Source organism: Pipistrellus kuhlii, unplaced genomic scaffold, assembly GCF_014108245.1.
Source record: "Pipistrellus kuhlii isolate mPipKuh1 unplaced genomic scaffold, mPipKuh1.p scaffold_m20_p_1, whole genome shotgun sequence".
NCBI classification, from domain to species: Eukaryota; Metazoa; Chordata; class Mammalia; order Chiroptera; family Vespertilionidae; genus Pipistrellus; species Pipistrellus kuhlii.
The window spans coordinates 174,480,283-174,499,856 of NW_023425404.1; the positions used below are offsets into that span (position 1 = coordinate 174,480,283).

General features: G+C 42.6%; 1 protein-coding gene across 1 annotated transcript; it reads right to left on the reverse strand.

The window, feature by feature from the left end:
• Window positions 1-8,050: 8,050 nt before the first annotated feature.
• Window positions 8,051-18,047, reverse strand: LOC118724343. Its single transcript, XM_036447532.1, is given in 5 exon segments — window positions 8,051-9,380; window positions 9,382-9,517; window positions 9,520-9,886; window positions 9,889-12,932; window positions 17,984-18,047. Coding segments are annotated over 5 exon segments (4,941 nt in total).
• Between the last annotated feature and the right edge of the window lie 1,527 nt (window positions 18,048-19,574).

A 19,574-nucleotide genomic window follows, 5' to 3' on the forward strand; every position in this document is an offset into this window, starting at 1 on the left:
AGAATTTAGAACAATTTATTTTTTTAATTTATTTTAAAATATATATTTTATTGATTTTTTTACAGAGAGGAAGAGAGAGGGATAGAGAGTTAGAAACATCGATGAGAATCATTGATCAGCTGCCTCTTGCACACCCGCTACTGGGGATGTGCCTGCAACCAAGGTAAGGTACATGCCCTTGACTGGAATCGAACCTGGAACCTTTCAGTCCGCAGGCCAATGCTCTATCCACTGAGCCAAACCGGTTTCGACTAGAGCAATTTATTTTGAAAGCCATCAAGTTAGATCTCGATGAAGCCCCTTCTGAATGTGTAGCATTAGGGGAACAGGCTCCTGTGTGCACTCAGAATTGAGGTGCTGTGAGCAAGAGGGAATCTATTGCCCAGCCCCATAGATATTGCTCTCATCAGCAAGAAAAAAATCCTCCTGAGCCACATGTCCTTCCATTTCTTACAGGAAATTCTGCCCCATTATAATCTCATGGGACCACTGTCATATATTGGGTCGGCAACTACGTAATTGCGGATTTTTTAAAGAAAATCAAAGACAATTTTTTCATGGAACTAAATAACTTTATTCTGTAATGTATTGCCCATTTTGATCAATGACCTTTTGCCATCTTTCAGGCAGCATCATAATTCCACGTTCAAAAAACTTCTGGTTTTTATTAGCAAAAAACTGAATCAGGTACGATTTGACATCATCATCATTATTGAAATTTTTACCATTCAAGGAGTTTTGTAAAGATCGAAACAAAAAGTAATCAGATGGTGCAAGGTCAGGACTATATGGTGGATGTGGCAAAACATCCCAACCAAGCTCCATTAATTTTTGCCGAGTGACTAAAGATGTGTGTGGCCTTGCATTGTCATGATGGAATACAACACCTTTTCGATTTGTCAATTCGGGCCGCTTTTCTTCAACTGCATTGTTTAATTTCGTTAGTTGTTCAATGTAGACTCAGAATTGATCGTTCGGTTGGGTGGTAAGAGTTCAAAGTAGACAATTCCTTTGTAATCCCACCAAACTGATAACAAAACCTTCTTTTGATGAATATCAGCTTTTGATGTTGTTTGAGTTGGTTCACCTGGCCTGCTCCACGATCTTTTCCGCTTGATATTGTTGTAAACAACCCATTTTTCATCACCAGTTATCAGTCATTTTAAAAATGGATCATTTTCATTACGTTTCTTTAGCAAATCGCAGCTGCTAATGCGTTGTGTTAACTGTGATTCTTTCAGTTCGTGAGGAACCCATGTATCGAGTTTTTGAACATAGCCAAGTTGTTTTAAGTGATTTTCAATGCATGTATGTGATACATGAAGCTTCTCTGCAATCTCACGTGTTGTACTGTGACAGTCCGAATTGATTATTGCTTTGATTAGGGCGTCATCAACTTCAACTGGACGACCAGAGCGTTTTTTCATCTTTGAGTGAAAAATCACCAGAACGAAATTTGGCAAACCAATTTTGACACTGCCATTCTTTTAAGGCTTCGTCACCATAAACAGCACATAACTTTTTATGAGCTTGCGATGCGTTTTTTCCTTTGCGGAAATAAAAAAGCAAAATATGATGAAAATGTTCCTTTTGATTTTCCATTTTTCAACGAACGCCAAACGAAAACTACAAAACAGATCAAAAAACTTTTTTTACTGATTAACAGCTGAATAGCCAACTATCAAATAACAAAATGTGTTTTACATTTGTACTACGTCTGCAAACCTAAAAATTCAACTGAAGCCATATATGTGTAAACCCGCAATTACTTAGTTGCCGACCCAATAGTTTGTTAATGATGGAAACATTGTTATGAGGCATATGCCTGCATATGGAAAGTAATTTATAAGGGGAAAAATGTATTCTGATCTCAAACTCTTAGACCTGACTACAGAATAACACATAATGAAGTTCAATTGAATCTATAAATAGAATCACCATGAATAAATGTTATAAATTAAGGGTTTAGACCCTTATACATGACTGTTAGTGATGTAATTTTCAGAAATATTAAATAATTCTGTCAAATTCTAAAAGTATTCTTTCAAGCAAAATGTTAGTGAATTAGAACATTAATTATATATTAAAATACATAGAATATTTTGTTTCTATGAAACCTGAGGTTAATTCCTATATATTTTAAATATATTTTTATTTATTTCAGAGAGGAAATGAAAAGTAGAGAGAGATAGAAACATCAAAGACGAGAGAGAATCATTGATTGGCTGCCTCCTTCACACCCCACAAAGGGGACTGAGCCCACAACCCAGGCATGTGCCTTGACCAGGAATTGAACCCTGACCTACTGACTTATAAGTCAACACTCAACAACTGAGGCACACTTGCCAGATAGTTCCTAGATTTTCAACCAAATGGTGGAAATGGTGCATGCTAAAAGAAAACCCTTTGTTGTCTGAGGTTCCCCATGCGTTACTCTTTACAAATTCTGGACCCAGAACCCACAGGTAATGCCAACAGTGTCCTGTAAACTAGGATGAAAAACAAACCCTTGCCCACAAAATTCCAAAACTCACCTTAGAGTTCAGAATCACCGTCACTGAGAAACACTGACATGGGCATGAGGAGTTGTGAAATGTTTGAAAAAGGGAAGACGGTGCTAAAGCTTGGGCTGTTGAATTAGGATTATGAATTCCTGGTAACAGCGAAATTGTACATTTACTAGTATTATGATAGTCCTGTGGGAATGCATCATGGAATTGAAATATGAACACAATGGAAATATAAAAGAGAACTCAAGGTACAAAAAAAACCCCAAAAACATAAAGATAGAATTAACAGAAACTGGTGACAGATTTAATGTGAAGAATGAAGGAGAGGGAAAGCCAGGTAATTTTTATTTTGCCCCTCCCCCCTTTTTTTAATTGCAAATCATTACGTTTTCCAACTGATGACTTTGGAGTAACAGTAGATTTGTAGGCATTTTATTCATTTATCATGGGGTTTCTCACCTTTCAACATTGTGCCTTTAATTAAAGTAATGGAGTGAACACAGTGATCAAGGAGATCAGCTGGTGTCATGTTGGATGATACTTAGTAAAGGCTATCGGGTATGGAAGCCCCACAATCCTGCCACCCTAACGGTCCAGCCATCCCATTTCAGTGGTGGCAGCTACTGCATAATCTGCTACACCTGGGATGCAGCAGAATGGGGCTCGAAGGAACCTGCCCCAAAGGCATCCTGCAGACCAAAGTCATTTTCTGTTTAAATGTAACCACAACTCACTCTTTTCCATTTCATTTAATAATCAGCATTCGCAGGGGGAATCATGCTGTACAGTGAAAAGGCAACGGGTAAGTAATCAAAACACATCAAATGTGTCATGTAACTTTTGGAAAATAATTGGATTATTGATCGAAACAGAAAATTATAACTAGCATTGGAAGTTAAAGGGAGAGTTTGATATTATAAATGTTGATGTGAAGGCGATGATTTATTTTAAAATGGCTTTATAAATAAAGGCATGGCATCTTCTTTCAAAACGTGTGTCCCTGGAAACAGGTAAAACACCATGTAGGCAGAAGTAATTTTTAACTGAAAATGTTGTCAATATGTAGTGAACACATTAGTTTGTGACATTTCTGCAGAAATGTGTGCTGCTTCTGCGGGGCAGACACACTTTACAATGCTTTTGCAATCATTATCATGTACACGTGTTGGAGACTGGGTATAAGCTGGCATGACCCTTGCATCCAAAGAGGCTAACAAGGCTAGCCCCCTACCCACACAGTTTTCCCAGGCTTGTTTGGATGGCAACTATCAGTAGAATGAGAGCAACCTTTCAAGGCTTGCCAAGAAGTCTGTAACTATTTACTGAGATTTGTTGTACCGAGAATTTGTCCTTCTGCTCTGTCTCTCCTGTAGAGATTAAGAGGAACAAAGAATACATTTCTCTTGACAGACCTCCTATTCAAGTGTTTGTGTATAATATAAAAGGCATTACACAGTTAATAAAGTTGCTGCAGTCTCTAGATAACCTTTAGTCCTCCTGATCCCGCTTTCCTGTCTTTCCTTCTTTTCTCAATTCCCACCTCCCTGCCTCAGCCCAGTTCAATCTGTCAGGTAGACCTGGCATCCATGGCTATTATCTTGGATGGGAGCCATTATTATTATTAATACTCTTTGTCCATTATTTTTGGTTATCAACTCTACTAAGCATATGGTAGAATTACATTAAGCTGTTGTCTGCTTAAATCAGAACATGTGATGAATTCTAGCCAATGAGCTATAAGTGGAAGAGACAGATTTCTCTTCCAGGTTAGAGTGAAGTATTATAAAGTTCATATTTCTTTTTCACATATCAATCCAGAAATATATGAGATGAAGTCTGCTCCTTCAGCTAGGATCCTAAGTGACAATGATAAAAGGAACCCCTTTCCAGTGTATTGGTGAGCAGACAGAATATTTGTTGTTTCAGGCCAATGCAACCAGAGTGTGGTTTACTACTACTGTATAATCTCATCTGTCTTGCCTCATACAGAGTTGATGAATGACCATCTTCAGAATCTCTTAGAATTATATGTAAAATGTGTACATGACATTCTATGTCCATCATATTCAAAGGCTTTGGACATAGCTACCTGTATGTGTATTCCCAGCTTCAAAACTCTATGACCTCAGACAATTTACATAAGATTTCTATGCTTTCATTTGTATAATATGGACAAAAATAGAACCTCTATATGGTATCATTACTGCTGTTTATAGATACTCTGGTTTCTCTTCTTCCTGGAACACTGCAGGATTGTGTGTTAGGGCCCACTTGAAGTTAGGGAAGCCCAGGTGACATGTTATGGTAAAAAAAAAACACAAAACAAAACAAAAAAAAAAAAAAAAAAAAAAAACGGCAAGCAGAAACAACCTACATCACTTCTGTGCAGAAGTTTGAAGAGCCAGTGTACACTTCACTACTTTCTTTCTGTCTACTGTGATGATGAACAATCTTAAACAATTGGTTGCTTTTTTATCCCAGACCTCAGGTTGAAAATGAAGCAGTACAGAACCCCTGTCAACTTTGAAGGGATGTGTAGTGAGATAGTATGTCTGGGATTGCTTGTTACTGTGGCATAACTGTCACCAGGGCTGATTCTTTCCAAAGACTCTCAGAGAGAATCTGCCCCATGTTTCTGTCCCAGCTTCCGGTGGTGCCTGGCAATTAGCTGCATCACTCCAATCTCTGTTTCCATGGCCGCATGCCTTCTTCCCAGTGTCTGTCTACGTGTATCTCCTCCTCTTCTTGTAACTTGTAGTTGTTTGACTATAGTGTTAATTTTATAGGTCTAATACAAACTTTACTAAAGCAGTTGCAAAGCACAGGAATACCAAAAGCAAATTATTTCTTATCAAGTGTCTTTCTCTCTTTTCTTCTTTTCTCCTCTCATTTCAATAATATGTCCACTGTAGTTCAGGGCAAAATGCTCCTAAGTATGAAGGAAAGTAATAGTAATAAGAGGAATTTTTCTGTCAGCTCCACAACTAATCAGGTTTATATTTGTATCACGACAATGAACCTGTATGTGTAAGTCTAACTAGGAAAAGATCATGCGCAGCCTTAGCTTAGAGAGCATTAACCTTTTAAAGTCACTACACAAAAACACAGAAAAAAATAACACCCACCACTGTGACTAAAACAACTTCAGTAGTCCAACAAATATTTTGTCAAATAAATGAACTACTTAGTTTTGTGACAGAGATAAAGTTACTGGGAACCTCTCTGCCTCAGGAAAAGACAAGAATTGGCATTCCCTCCATGCCCCTTACCCATTATTCTATCCTCAAATGCCTGAAGGAAAGGCTCCAATCTGATTAGACTTGTGAAGCACTCCTTCTCTGTGTTTTTGAAAAACCATCTCAATTTCCCACTGTTCCCATTTCCCACATGGTCTTTCCCCAATATACACTTTCTTGTAAACTCATTGAAGTCTTTTCTGTGACAGGAAGCTAAAAAGACAGCTTTGCCCCTGAAATGGGAAGCTTGCTACATTAAAAAGTCGCACGCTTACACCAGGAGATACAGCTGCCAAGGACAGCAGACCCTGACTATGATTATTGTGAAATTCACAATAAGGCTTCCAAGCCTCTCTCTGATCTCCTTTTGTACCACTCGCTGGCCTCCCAATTGAACAGCTTATGGCTCATGGCATACAGCTTGTAGTTCGCAGCATACTCCATAAACTTGCTCTCCCTTACTCATCCTCTGCTCCTGCCTTCCCTCCTCTGAGGGATGTTACTTCTTATAAGTCTCCCAATCAGAACCTCTGATGCAGGAAGCCTCTGTCCGCTCACGTCGGAGTGAATTCCCTCTCCTGTGTTCCCACAGCACCTTGCAGGTGCCCAGGCCCTCTTTCCTCCTAAATGCCATCCTCTCAGAAAGATCTTCCTGTGGTTCAGCTGTTCACACAGCCATGTCTTTCTCTGCCACTTCTCTTTATGTGTGGCCTTGGAAATGCATATCATAATAATTTACATATTTGCTTGTACACTGACTTGGAGTCTACCTCCCTTATTAAAAAGAAGGCTTCAAAAGGAAGCACCCTTTATATCTTGCTCACTTGTGCCCTAGAATAGTGTATGATATAGAGTGGGTATGCAATAAGTAGTTGTCGAGCAAATAAATGGATGATCATAATAATCTGGCCAGTGTATATTACATTAATTAACTTCAATATTTCATAGCTGGTTTTTCTCTGATTATTTTGAACCCATGGAAACATGAGTAAAATGCACAGAAATTACATAGGAAAGAGAAAAATGACACAAATATGCTTTTTTTTTCACCCATTCTCTGTCTCTTACATACACACAAACATATAGACATACACATGACAAACAATTTAGTTCCACCCTAAGTCTCTTCACTGGTCATCAAAATATACATTCTTGGCAATTTCTGGGTACCAGGGACTAAGAAATTTTAAGAAGAGTTTCTCAGGCCTCTCAGGTAAAGAAGGAATGATGGGAAGGAGCTGTCCAGCATTATACTGATGGTGTCAAGGAAATCACTGAAATAAAAGGATCACCAGTGAGAATATGTAATAGAAAGAGCATGTTCTGAAGAAAGTCTTAAAAAATTCCAAAATATGCCCTGACCAGTTAGGCTCAGTGTATAGAGAGTCATGCCGTAGACTGAAAGGTTCCGGGCTTGATTCTGGTCCAGGGCATGTACCTTGGTTGTGGACACATCCCTAGTGGGAGTGTAAGGCCTGAAAGACCCCCGGTCCAAAGGACGAGCGGCGACCCCAAATCAAACGCAGAGCCCGAGTCTTGATGCAAAGAGCAGGAGGTTTATTCCAAGCGCTGCGCAAGGACCCACAAGCAGCAGTCCAGAAAAAGACTGCCGCTTGAGAGCCCTGAACAGAGGTTAGTTACAAGCTTTTATAGGCAGAAACCACACGCAGGTGGCCTGGGGAAATTGGCCTGGGGAAATTGGCAAATTGGCCTGGGGAAATGCAAACATAAGGTTGAGATTGCAATCTCTTGGCCGTTTCCCGGGCAGTTAGAAACAGGCCTGACCTTACATTCCCTCCTCTTCTCAGGACTGAGTTTCAACCCTGGAACTCATATTCTGTTTCCCCTTGCCCAGTTACGATACAGGGCCCGAGGGTTAGAAGTAATCAAAGGCCCCATGAGGTGGAGATTAGGGTGGTGAGCCACGGGGAACGATTAAACCAATTTTCAAACCACCCCTGTTGAGCTTCTCTATCTCTTTGCCTCCTGTCTAGTCTCTCTCTCAGTTTGGCCATAGAGTCCTTCACCATGCCTGAATGACCTATATAAAAACAACACTCCTCTCTCAAAGCTGCACACAGGCCACCGTTCTTCAAGAACAGGAGGTCTAGCCCCCCCCTATTCTGTAATACTACCGCAGACAGCGAGGTCAGGGATTCTTCCAGCTTACTGTGGGGTTTGGATTAAAGCTGCTGTCCCAGTCCCCACCCCGGCGGTTACCCCTAGCCCCAGCAAGACAGCTAGGGTTAGTGAAACCGGCTCTCTTCTGTTAGATAAACCTCAGCCCCTCCACACCGCCAGGCCTCACTCCTTGTACTCAGGAGGAGCAGGGCGCCGGCGGATGTGAAGCTTGAGGGGATTTGAAGCAGTCTCCACAGTCCATCCATCGTCAGGCGGTGGTGCAGGTTTGGCATGAGAGGCATGGATCCAGGAGGCGATGCCGTCTACCTTGATGGCGGTGGGTGTAGTCAGAAGTACGAGGTGAGGTCCCTTCCACCGGGGTTCCAAGTTGGCTGTCCGGTGACGACGAACGTAGACAAAGTCCCCAACCTGGAACTGGTGTGGTACTTTGAGCTCTCCCGGGGTGTAAGCGGCAGCCAAAGGGACCCACACGTCCTTTTGGACCGTCTCCAATGCCTTCAACCTAGCGAGCAGGGATTGAGGGGCGTGAGTTTCTGTGTGCATGGTCCACGGGTCAGCAGTGAGTGGTGGTGGGGCCCCGAAAAGGATCTCAAAAGGGGTTACTCCCAGGGGCCCGGGCGTATTCCGGGCACGGAATAGGGCAAAGGGAAGGAGGACTGTCCAGTCTGTTACGCCAGTTTCTAAGGATAATTTAGTCATAGCCTCTTTTAACGTTCTATTCATCCTTTCTACCTGTCCTGAACTTTGGGGTCTATATGAACAATGCAATTTCCAATTAATCCCCAGCACCTTGGCAATTTCCTGACTTACCTGGGCGATGAATGCCGGCCCATTATCTGAACCAATTACCTCTGGAACTCCAAACCGGGGAAAGATGTCTTCAATAATCTTCTTGGCTACTGTGGTTGCCGTTTCGCTCTTCGTTGAAAAAGCTTCAACCCATCCTGAAAAGGTATCTATAAAGACTAGAAGGTATCTATAACCATACCGGGCTGGCTTGACTTCCGTAAAGTCAACCTCCCAATAGCTGCCCGGCCTATTTCCCCTTTCCCTTTTCCCCTGAGAGACTTGCGAGGGGTGGGAATTTACTAGCTGACATGCCTTGCAGCTAGCGACAGTTCTCTCGGCCAGGGAGGTGAGCTTTCGGATGGAGTAATCCAGGGCCCGGCAGGTAGCACTGAGATGTTTTGGACCCAGATGGGTGAGGCGGTGTAGTTGCTCGAGGTAAGTTTTTGCCATTTCTTCAGGGACGATTATCTTCCCACCTGCCTTATCCTTCCAGACCCCGTACTTATCCTTGACGTATTTGCCAGGCTTTCTGGCCATCTCCCCCTCCTCTTCTGGGGAGTAAGAGAAGGACCTAGGAGGGTCCAAAGGGACTTTTGCTAGCGGCAGGATGTTTAGTCCCAATGCAGCCTGTTTTGCTTCAACATCTGCCTTCCTGTTCCCCTCCGCCACCTCAGACGTCCCCTTTTGGTGCCCTGGGCAGTGTAATCTCCCTTCCGGCTGAGGTGAGGAGTCCTCTTTGTCTGTAAATGGCCCCATGCACATGAGCAGTCGCAAAGGCATACCTGCTGTCAGTGTAGATGTTGACTCTTTTTCCTTCAGCCAACCTGAGGGCTTGTGTATGAGTTCTGCCCTCTGTGCTGAGGTGCCTTCTGGCAGACTGCTAGACCAGATTACCTCATCCGTGCTGACTACTGCGGCTCCTGCCCTCCTCTTCCCGTCTGAGAGGTAGCTGCTGCCATCTGTGAACCAAGTGAGGGGGGACCCGGGTAGGGGTGTGTCTCTGAGATCCCGCCTGGCCCCCGTTTCTTCAGCCAATATCTTCTGACAGGAATGCAGAATCTCTCTCTTTTCCAAGTCTGCTTCTGGTAGCAGAGAGGCAGGATTCAATGTCACGGGGGCCCCAAATTGGACTCTCCCCTCGTCCAACAAGAGACTTTGGTAGTGGGTCATTCTGGCATTGGACATCCACCTGTCCGGAGGCTGCCGTAACGGTCCCCCTTTCTCTCATCTATGTAGAGGGTAAAGGGCTTGGTGACATCAGGCAGAGCTAGCGCTGGGGCTGAAAGCAGGGTTTTCTTGATGTCGTCAAAAGCCTCCTGGTGTTTCGGGCCCCACTCGAACGGGTTTCCCTGCTTGGTGAGGGGGTAGAGAGGCTCAGCGAGTGTTGCAAACCCCGGAATCCAGAGTCTGCAGAACCCTGCCGTACCCAAGAACTCACGGACTTGACGGGGGGTCTGGGGCCTCGGGATCTGGGTGACGGTTCTCTTTCTGGCCTCCGTCAGCCACCTCTGTCCCTTTTCAATAGTGTATCCCAAGTACGTCACCTTTCGCCGACAGAGTTGGGCTTTTCTGGCGGATACCCGGTATCCCAGATGGGCGAGCTCTCGGAGGAGGGCCTCAGTACCGGCTCGGCATTCTTCCTCCGTGGCCCCCCCCACCAGGAGATCATCTACGTACTGGAGGAGAGTGATCTCGGGGTGCTCAGCTCGGAAGGGTGCCAGGTCCTGATGAAGGGCTTCATCGAAGATGGTGGGTGAATTCTTGAATCCCTGTGGAAGTCTAGTCCAGGTCAGTTGCCCCGTAACCCCAGAGTCAGGGTCTCTCCACTCGAACGCAAACATGCCCTGGCTGTTTGAGTGCAACTGGAGACAGAAAAAAGCATCTTTTAAGTCCAGCACCGAATACCAAATGTGGGAAGGCGGCAAGGTACTCAAAAGGTTATAAGGGTTGGGCACCATGGGATGGATGTCTTGCACCCTCTTGTTAACCTCTCTTAAGTCCTGAACAGGTCGGTAGTCTGAGGTGCCAGGCTTTCTCACTGGGAGGAGCGGAGTGTTCCAAGGTGAATGGCACCGTACTAAGATTCCCGTATCTAAGAGGCGCTGTATGTGGGGCTTTATCCCTTCCCAAGCTGCTTTGGGCATGGGATACTGTCGTACGGCCACGGGGGTGGCCGATGCCTTCAATTTGACCACCACAGGAGGTTGTCGGGTGGCCTTCCCCATACCAGCGGTTTCTGCCCATGCTCCCGGGACCCGGTCTACCCATCTGGCTATTTCCTCAGAGAGTTCCCCTGACGTCCTGGATTCAAACAGCCTGTGTTCGTCTTCCAAGTGGAGGGTTAGAAGTGTGACTGCCTCCGCTTCGGTCTGCCCCACAATTGGTCCCTTTGGGGTGAAAGTGATCTGAGCTCCCATCTTAGTTAACAGATCTCTCCCCAACAGCAGGGCTGGACATTCTGGTATCACAAGGAAAGAGTGGGTGACGGCCCCAGTCCCAAGATCTACAGTCCGGTTAGTCGTCCACGGGTATTGCTCATTACCAGTGGCCCCAATGACCCAAGAAGTTTTCTTAGATATCGGCCCCAAGGGAGCTTTTAAGACAGAATATTGTGCTCCTGTGTCCACCAGAAATTCTACTGGTTTCCCCTCCACTTGGATGGTTACCCTGGGCTCAGGGAGGGGTTCCGAGCCCCGTCCCCCTCAGTCACTGTCCTCATGAAAGGCCAAAATGGTCTTGGCTTCCTTCTCCTTCCTCTGCCTTCTTGGGCATTCTCTCTTCCAGTGTCCTTTTTCTTTACAGTAGGCACATTGATCTCGGTCGAGTGGGAGGCGATCGCCCAGGTTCATCTGTCTACCCTTACCTCTCCCTTCTGGCTTTTTATCACCTACCACTGCTGCCAAGATGCGCGTGAGATTCTTCTCCTGTCTCTTTTCTCGTTTAGTCTCCTTCTCCTCCCTTTCCCTTTCCTTTCTCTGTTCCCTCTCTTCTTCCGTTTCCCTTTTGTGATACACCTTCTCTGCCTCCTTAACTAAGTCCTGCAAAGTGTAATCCTGCAATCCCTCAATTCGCTGCAGTTTTCTTTTGATGTCTAAAGCAGATTGGCCAATAAAGGCCATAGCCACCGAAGCCCGCTGCCCCTCAGTCGTAGGGTCAAATGGTGTATACCGCCTGAATGCTTCCATTAGTCGCTCAAGGAAGACTGAGGGGAGCTCCGTGGGTCCCTGAAGGACTTCCCTTACCTTAGCCAAATTGGTGGGCCGACGCGAGGCTCCTCTGAGGCCGGCCACTAGAATCTGGCGATAGACTGTCAGTCGCTCCCTACCTTCTGCCGTGTTGTAGTCCCAATCAGGTCGGGTGAAGGGGAAAGCGGAGTCCATCAGGTGGGGGAGCTGGGTAGGTCGCCCGTCAGGGCCGGGAGCATGTTTCCGAGCTTCTAGCAGAATTCTTTCTCTCTCTTCCGTGGTGAAAAGGGTCTGGAGCAACTGCTGGCAATCATCCCAAGTGGGCTGATGGGAGAACATAAGAGACTCCACCAACCCGGTTAATTTCTGGGGATCCTCTGAAAAAGGAGGGTGGTTAGTTTTCCAGTTATACAGATCAGCAGAGGAGAAAGGCCAGTACTGGAGGGGCTGGAGGGGCGCCGGCCCTCCGTCGCCCGGCAACGGGGGAGGCGGTCCGTACGCCCGAAGGGGACAGGCTACAGTAGAGTCGGGGGAAGTGGGCTGCCCCCTTCGGCTCCTAGTTCCCTGGGAGGGGCCAGCCGCCGTGGCGGAGGGCAAAGCAGGGGCGGACGGAGCCGTGGCCGCAGGTAGAAGCTCCGGAGCAAGAGAGGGAAAATAGGGTGGGGGCGGAGAGTCAAGGAGGAGAAGATCCGTCTGCGGGTCGACCAACGGCTTCTTTGGCTGTTCCTGTGAGGGTTGAAGGGCCAGAATCCGTGGGCTTCGCGGGGGCAACCAAGGACGGACCCATGACGGGGGGTTCTGAACTAAATCCTGCCAGACAATAATGTAAGGTTGCTGGTCCGGATGAGATCCTGTTCCTGGGCGAAAAACAATATCCTTGATGGCAAAAATCATGGTTAGGTCAAAAGTTCCCTCTGCTGGCCACCCAACATTGAAGGTGGGCCATTCAGAGGAACAGAACGTTTGCCACGGCCCTTTCTTCACGTTCACAGAGAGATCGAACCCCCGGTCCTCAACATCGTTCCAGTTGGAGAGGGTAAGAGAGAGAGGCGTACTTTCCCCTTGCCCCACTTCAAACCAAGAAAAGGACAACAAATTCACGAATAAAACAGACGACTTACACACAAAAAACACCGGGCCCACAAGACCAAGACAGACTTGATTGCGGCTGCACTTTCTCAACACTCACAAAACACTCACTCACTCAGACCAGAACCAGGGAGTCTCCAGACTCCAAACCCAGACAGAACCAGGGAATATCCGATCTTCGTCGGGACTCGAACCCGACACCTGATTGTCGGGACTCGAACCCGACACCTGATTGTCGGGACTCGAACCCGACACCTGATTGTCGGGACTCGAACCCAACACCTGATTGTCGGGACTCGAACCCAACACCTGATTGTCGGGACTCGAACCCAACACCTGATTGGAGACCGCCAGGCGTCTACCAGCCACTGTCCGGCCACTCCCACGAGTCGCCGACCGGCTGCCAAACCGAAAGTGCGCGCCCAGAACCTGAAACCAGAAACCTGAATGAGGCAGCCGAACCTGCGGCCCTCACCTGCTGTTCGGCCGGACAAAGAACAGCCCGTTGCCGAACTCCCGACTGCGACCAGCACTCTCTGATCACCTCCTTACTGGGGCGTCCCCCAGTCTGACAGTTTTATCTAACTCAAGACCGACTGAGCTAGAGAAGCCCCCCTCTCACGAGGGCGGACAACCTGCCGTTACCAGAGACAAAAGCCAAAACAGAAACCGAAACAAAGTCTCACACCGCACACAATCCAACCCTCCCGTTCCCCGTTCCCCGTCGGGGGCCCCCTTACCTCCAAGATCGGTTCTGCGCTTGAGGGGGGGCCGCTCGATCCCGGACGAGCCCCCAGAATGTAAGGCCTGAAAGACCCCCGGTCCAAAGGACGAGCGGCGACCCCAAATCAAACGCAGAGCCCGAGTCTTGATGCAAAGAGCAGGAGGTTTATTCCAAGCGCTGCGCAAGGACCCACAAGCAGCAGTCCAGAAAAAGACTGCCGCTTGAGAGCCCTGAACAGAGGTTAGTTACAAGCTTTTATAGGCAGAAACCACACGCAGGTGGCCTGGGGAAATTGGCCTGGGGAAATTGGCAAATTGGCCTGGGGAAATGCAAACATAAGGTTGAGATTGCAATCTCTTGGCCGTTTCCCGGGCAGTTAGAAACAGGCCTGACCTTACAGGAGATGTGGAGGAGGCAGCTGATCAATGATTCTTTCTCATTGATGTTTCTAACTCTCCCTCTCTCTTCCTCTCTGTATAAAATCAATAAAAATATATTTTTAAAAAATTCCAAATACAAGTTATTTAAAAACTCATTACATATTATATTTCACATTACAAATTATGTCCAGGCACATTTTTCAATCTAGTTTACCAGAGCTTTTGCAATTTAATCCAATGTAAAATATACTTCATTAATAAAATGCATAAAAGTCACAACCCAAATTTGAATCAACAATATTCTATTATCAAAAAAAATCAATAAAACATATATTTTTTAAATATTCAATTTGGCGATATGGGGGGCCAGGCGGTAGTCCAACTCTAGTGGGAGAACTACTCCCTGCTCTAGCTCTGACATCTCTTTTATTGAGGCTTTGGGGAAAACATCTTAGGCAAGATAAACAGAATTTTACATGTAGCCCTTAGGCAGGAAATAACAGAAACTTACATGGGACAAACAAGGTGGAGGCTGCTTCAGCTAACAATGTCTCAACTAAAGGGTGAGTGGTTAGAACAATTAAGGTTGTTGACCAGCCTTCCTGGCTTCTTGCCAACATCTCTCTTTTAGTGAAATTGATTTGTTTCTGGCATAACCCCAGTTAACAAGAATACAAACTTGATCACTTGAGGAAGTAGGATAAAACAAACTCAGAACTGATTAGGATGCTTAGTTGTATGTGCCTGCAGGTGAGAAGCATCAGTGGCCCCAGCTGAATAGGCTAAAGACAAGAGAAACTGATATTACAAGATAGCATGTGACTATCAAAAAGTGATGCATTATTACAGTGTTTCCCAACCTTCTCTCATGATGAGAATCACCTGGTGGAGTTGTTAAAACACAGATTCCCGGATCTCAACTAAGAAGTGCTAAACTAGAATTTTTGGGAACATATAGGTAAAATTGTATACTTAACTAGTGCTCTAAGACAGATTTTATATACAGAGCACTAAGTTAGGTATGCAATTTTACCTATATGTTCTCAAAAATTCTAGTTTAGCACTTCTTAGTTGGGATTCGGGAATCTGTGTTTTAACAACTCCACCAGGTGATTCTCATCATGAGAGAAGGTTGGGAAACACTGCATTATTACTACAGTCAAAACTTCCAGAAACATAATATATAAGGTCAGGTTATTTCAGGAGTATCCTACTTGTTAATAGTTAGAAATGTAAAAATATTAGGAAACTATGCCACATAATTAGTGAGCACCTCGTCTGTTTATTATATTCTGTACATTATTTATTTATGTTCTTTTATTATTTGCTATAGTTTCCCTTCTCTCATAAGTTAACATTTTAGAACATTCTTGACATTATTAGAATTTATTTTTCCATATGAACTTTAGAATCCACTTACCCTATTTCATTTAGACCATGCTAAATATACAGAATAAGAAGAAATGACATAGCTATAACATTGAATCTTCCTATGAAAACAAATTTATTCAAAACTTCTTTTCTGTCTCCTTAGCAGTGTAAGTTTCATTCACATAGATATTTCCTATTTATTGTTAAGATTGTTCCTATAGCTTTATTATTTTGTTGGTTTTGCTACTTTTGCATTCTATTTTTGAGAAGATGATTCTTATCTATTGAAAAGTGTTTTTTAAATCATTTATGTACTCAGAGACTAAAATAATTTACTATAGTTTGTGGAAAGTGAGGATGAAGGAGTAAGATGCATGTTTGGAAAGGTAAGCTGAAGCAAACCATTTGTGATTTGGAAGTTTGGATATCATCCTGATAGTAATGGGAAGTCTTAAAACTGTTTTAAATAGAAGAATACATGTTCAGACTTTTTTATTGTAACTTGTTGTCAGTGTAAAGAAGGTTTTATTTGGCAAGATTGAAATGAGAAGACTTCAATGATGTGTAAGAAATGAAAAAAGCCAGACTAAGATAGTGAGATGATGAATTAAGAAAAGAGACAAGCTTTATTTCCTGAAAAATTAACAAGCCTTGTCAGAGATTGAATAGACTACATGAGAGGGAGAAAAAAAGTACCTGTCAATTAGGGATAAAACAAGCTGGTGTTGAGTAGAGTTTCTATAAATTCCAAGAATGGGTATATCGTGATGACCTGATATACAACAAATAGGTATTTATCAAATATTGAATTATCAATAAAATACTTAGGTGTCCCCTATAGACCTTTAATCTCCATGCCTATGCATGAACACAAAATCGTCAGAAACTCAGGAGGAAAGGATGGCAGGAAAAGAGAATAAGACAGAATACAGAGCCATAGTTACATGATGTGTGGTCATAGAAGGAAATAGTAGAATGACATCTTAGGGGTTTCATATCCAGGGATGTAAGAGATTTTTTGGTTTTGGTTTTGTAGAACATGACCCTCAGAGCCATATATTGCTGTGTGAAAACTGAGTAAAAAAAAATGTGTCTACTCTAAAATCAATAAAAATATATTTTAAAATTAGTTATGAATTATTTTTCTGTAGGAAGATTATTTTTTCTCTCTATTCCATTTTATTTACCAACTAGAACAAAAAAAAGCAAGCTCAGGAATTAACATAGCAAGGTTATTATCACCAATCATGTTAGAATATGCCTTTAACATTTAATACAGTTTCATTTATATTCATATATAATTTTAATATTCATAAATAATTGATTTATTATATATATAAATTTTGGCTACTATGAAATTATAGCAAAAGAAAACTGTTCATTGAAAATCACATATTTATTTACTTAACAAAGCAATAGTATATAGTTACATTCAATATTAGTTAAAATATCTGTGAAAGAGGCTATGTTCTTAAGCCTTTAAGGATTTTTTTAAATGTTGTGCATATAGCCATTTAAACCATCTGTCTTTGATATATATTTGGGGCTTTTGTTGTTGTTGTTCAAGAAATATTCTCAGACCTTGCTATTCAATGTGTGCTCCATGAAGCTGAATATAACCTGGAAACTTTTCATAAATACAGAACCTCTGTCTCCACCCAAGACCTACAGATTCAGAATCAGTATATTAGTAAGACCTCCAGTGCTTTTAAGCCATATGCCTCTTAAAGCTTATCAAGATGAAACACTCATTATTTAGGACAATACAATATTGCACATATGGAAAAAATAGAAAGAAAAACCATCTAAATCTTCTATGGTTCTCTAAACATAGAGTTAGTAAGATTTATGGCATCTAAATTATAATCTTAATGTGATATTATTAAATAATAATGTAATAGTTCAGTTGTGAATTTATAAGCCTTGATATAGGAAATTGAATTACTCAGTTTTAACATATCATTTAGTACAATTGCAAAATAAACCACCCCTTTTGAAATTATCATCACTGGTACGTTCAATCCTCCCTGTGGAAACCCAATAGATCTGTAATTAAATATTAGAAAATTGATTTTTTTTTAAAGCCAAGAAATAGAGATAATGAGCTAACATGTGAAACACTTTGGTGCATGAGGATCTAGTCAAGGGTATCACACAATCTTTAATTTGCACAATGTTTAATTTGTACAAGTGTAGTCACGTTTGTGAAAGCAATATGTTAATTCTCCCTACTCAGCTCTACACATTCTGCAATTTAAAAAGCTGAAAAATGATTCCAGCTAAAAGTCATTTGAGAACTGGATTAGTCTCATTTTGTTAAGTAACGAACAATGTCAAAATCTCAGCCGCTTACACTACATACAAATGCTCATGTTCCCTGGCATGCAGGTTGGCTAGAGCTCAATTGATTCAAGTTGGGTTTGCCTGGGTCAGTCTTACCTTCAGACTTTCTTTCAGGTTCAGGCCTCCCCCATTTATCTTCATTCTGGGACCCAGGCTAAAACAGCTTTTGCTGAACGCTCTTTTATTCATGGATCACAGGAGCATGGGAGCTTACGTGGAAACACAAAATGCTCCTTCAGGCTTCTGCTGACAGTGTGCACACTGTTATTCTCATCCATGTTTTATTGACTAAAGCAAGTCATTTCAACAATCCCCTAATCAATGGAGCAGGAAAATGAGCCCCAGCCATAAGAGAAGACACTGTGAAGTTACATGGCACAGAATGTGGATGCATAATTTCAATATATGAAGGAAGGAATCCCATCCCACTAACACAAGTAGCTTCAAAATTGTATTAAGCTTAACTTGGCTTATGTCCTCCGGTTGGTGGTCAGCTTTATGAAAGCAAGATCAAAATGCATGCATTTAGTTCTGATAATCTCTAACCTCTTCAAAAAGTAAAACTTAAATTTGTTTAACTGAATACAATTGAGAAACATATTTGAACGAAAAGTAAATAGATTGGTGAATTCTGAAAACAACTAAGTTTGAAACACTAGGTTTAAAGCTTCCATGTTAATAGCCATCTACAGTACCAAATGGTCTTCAGTCCACTTTTTTTCATTTCAATGTTCTCCATAACTATTTCTACTATTTATTATTTGAAATTGCATATAAATCAACTTACCTGCATAAAATAGACAAATTATACCTTTAACCTCTTTATGTCTTATAGAAATGCTGGCTTAAACAATAGAAGTAAAGAATTTTGTATAATATGATGTACATAATAAATGCTCAAAATTGAAAATACTTTACTTAATTTAAATATATCATTTTACAGATGAGAAAATTTTAAACAGAAAATTACTGGGCATTGTTTAAAATCATTCGGAAGATGAGCATCAGGATTAGGACCAGAATTTAGGTACCCAACCTGCCAGTTCAAGTGTGTTCTTTCTGCTAGGCTGTGTGGGCAGTACATATATGTTGTAAGCATCTCTACCCAAGTTCATACTCAAGTTGTCAACAGGTTGTGCCAAATTCTCTAATACTTTCATTTCCTACCTTCCAAATGCAAAATCAATAAAAATATAATAATTCCAAACCCTAATCTTTTGGGGTGCACTCTTTATAGGTTCCCCTCTACCATTCTTACAGGACAGTGAGTGAATCTAAGCTATTTACTAAGGTCTGGATGTGCATCAAAATGGCCATTTCTTATCAAACCACAGGTATAGAATAATGAAAGAAAAGCTTCTGCCAACTAGACCATCAACAGAATGAAAAGGGAGACCACTGTATGGGAGAACATATTTGCCAATAATACAGCTGATAAGGGCTTAATATCCAAAATATATAAAGAACTCATAAAATGTAACAAAAGGATAACAAACAATTCAATTAAAAAGTGGGCAAGGGACCTAAATAGATACATCTCCAAAGTGGGCATACAGAAAGCCAAGAAACATATGAAAAAATGCTCAAAGTCGCTAATCATCAGAGAGATGAAAATTAAAATGACAATGATGTATCACCTCACACCTGTCAGAAAGGCTACCACCAATAATTCAATAAAAGACAAGTGCTGGTGAGGATGTGGAAAGAAAGAACCTTGCTGGTAGGGATGCAGACTGGTGCAGCCCCTAAGGAAAACAGTATGAAGTTTCCTCAAAAAAAAAAAAAAAAAAAAAATACGGAACTGC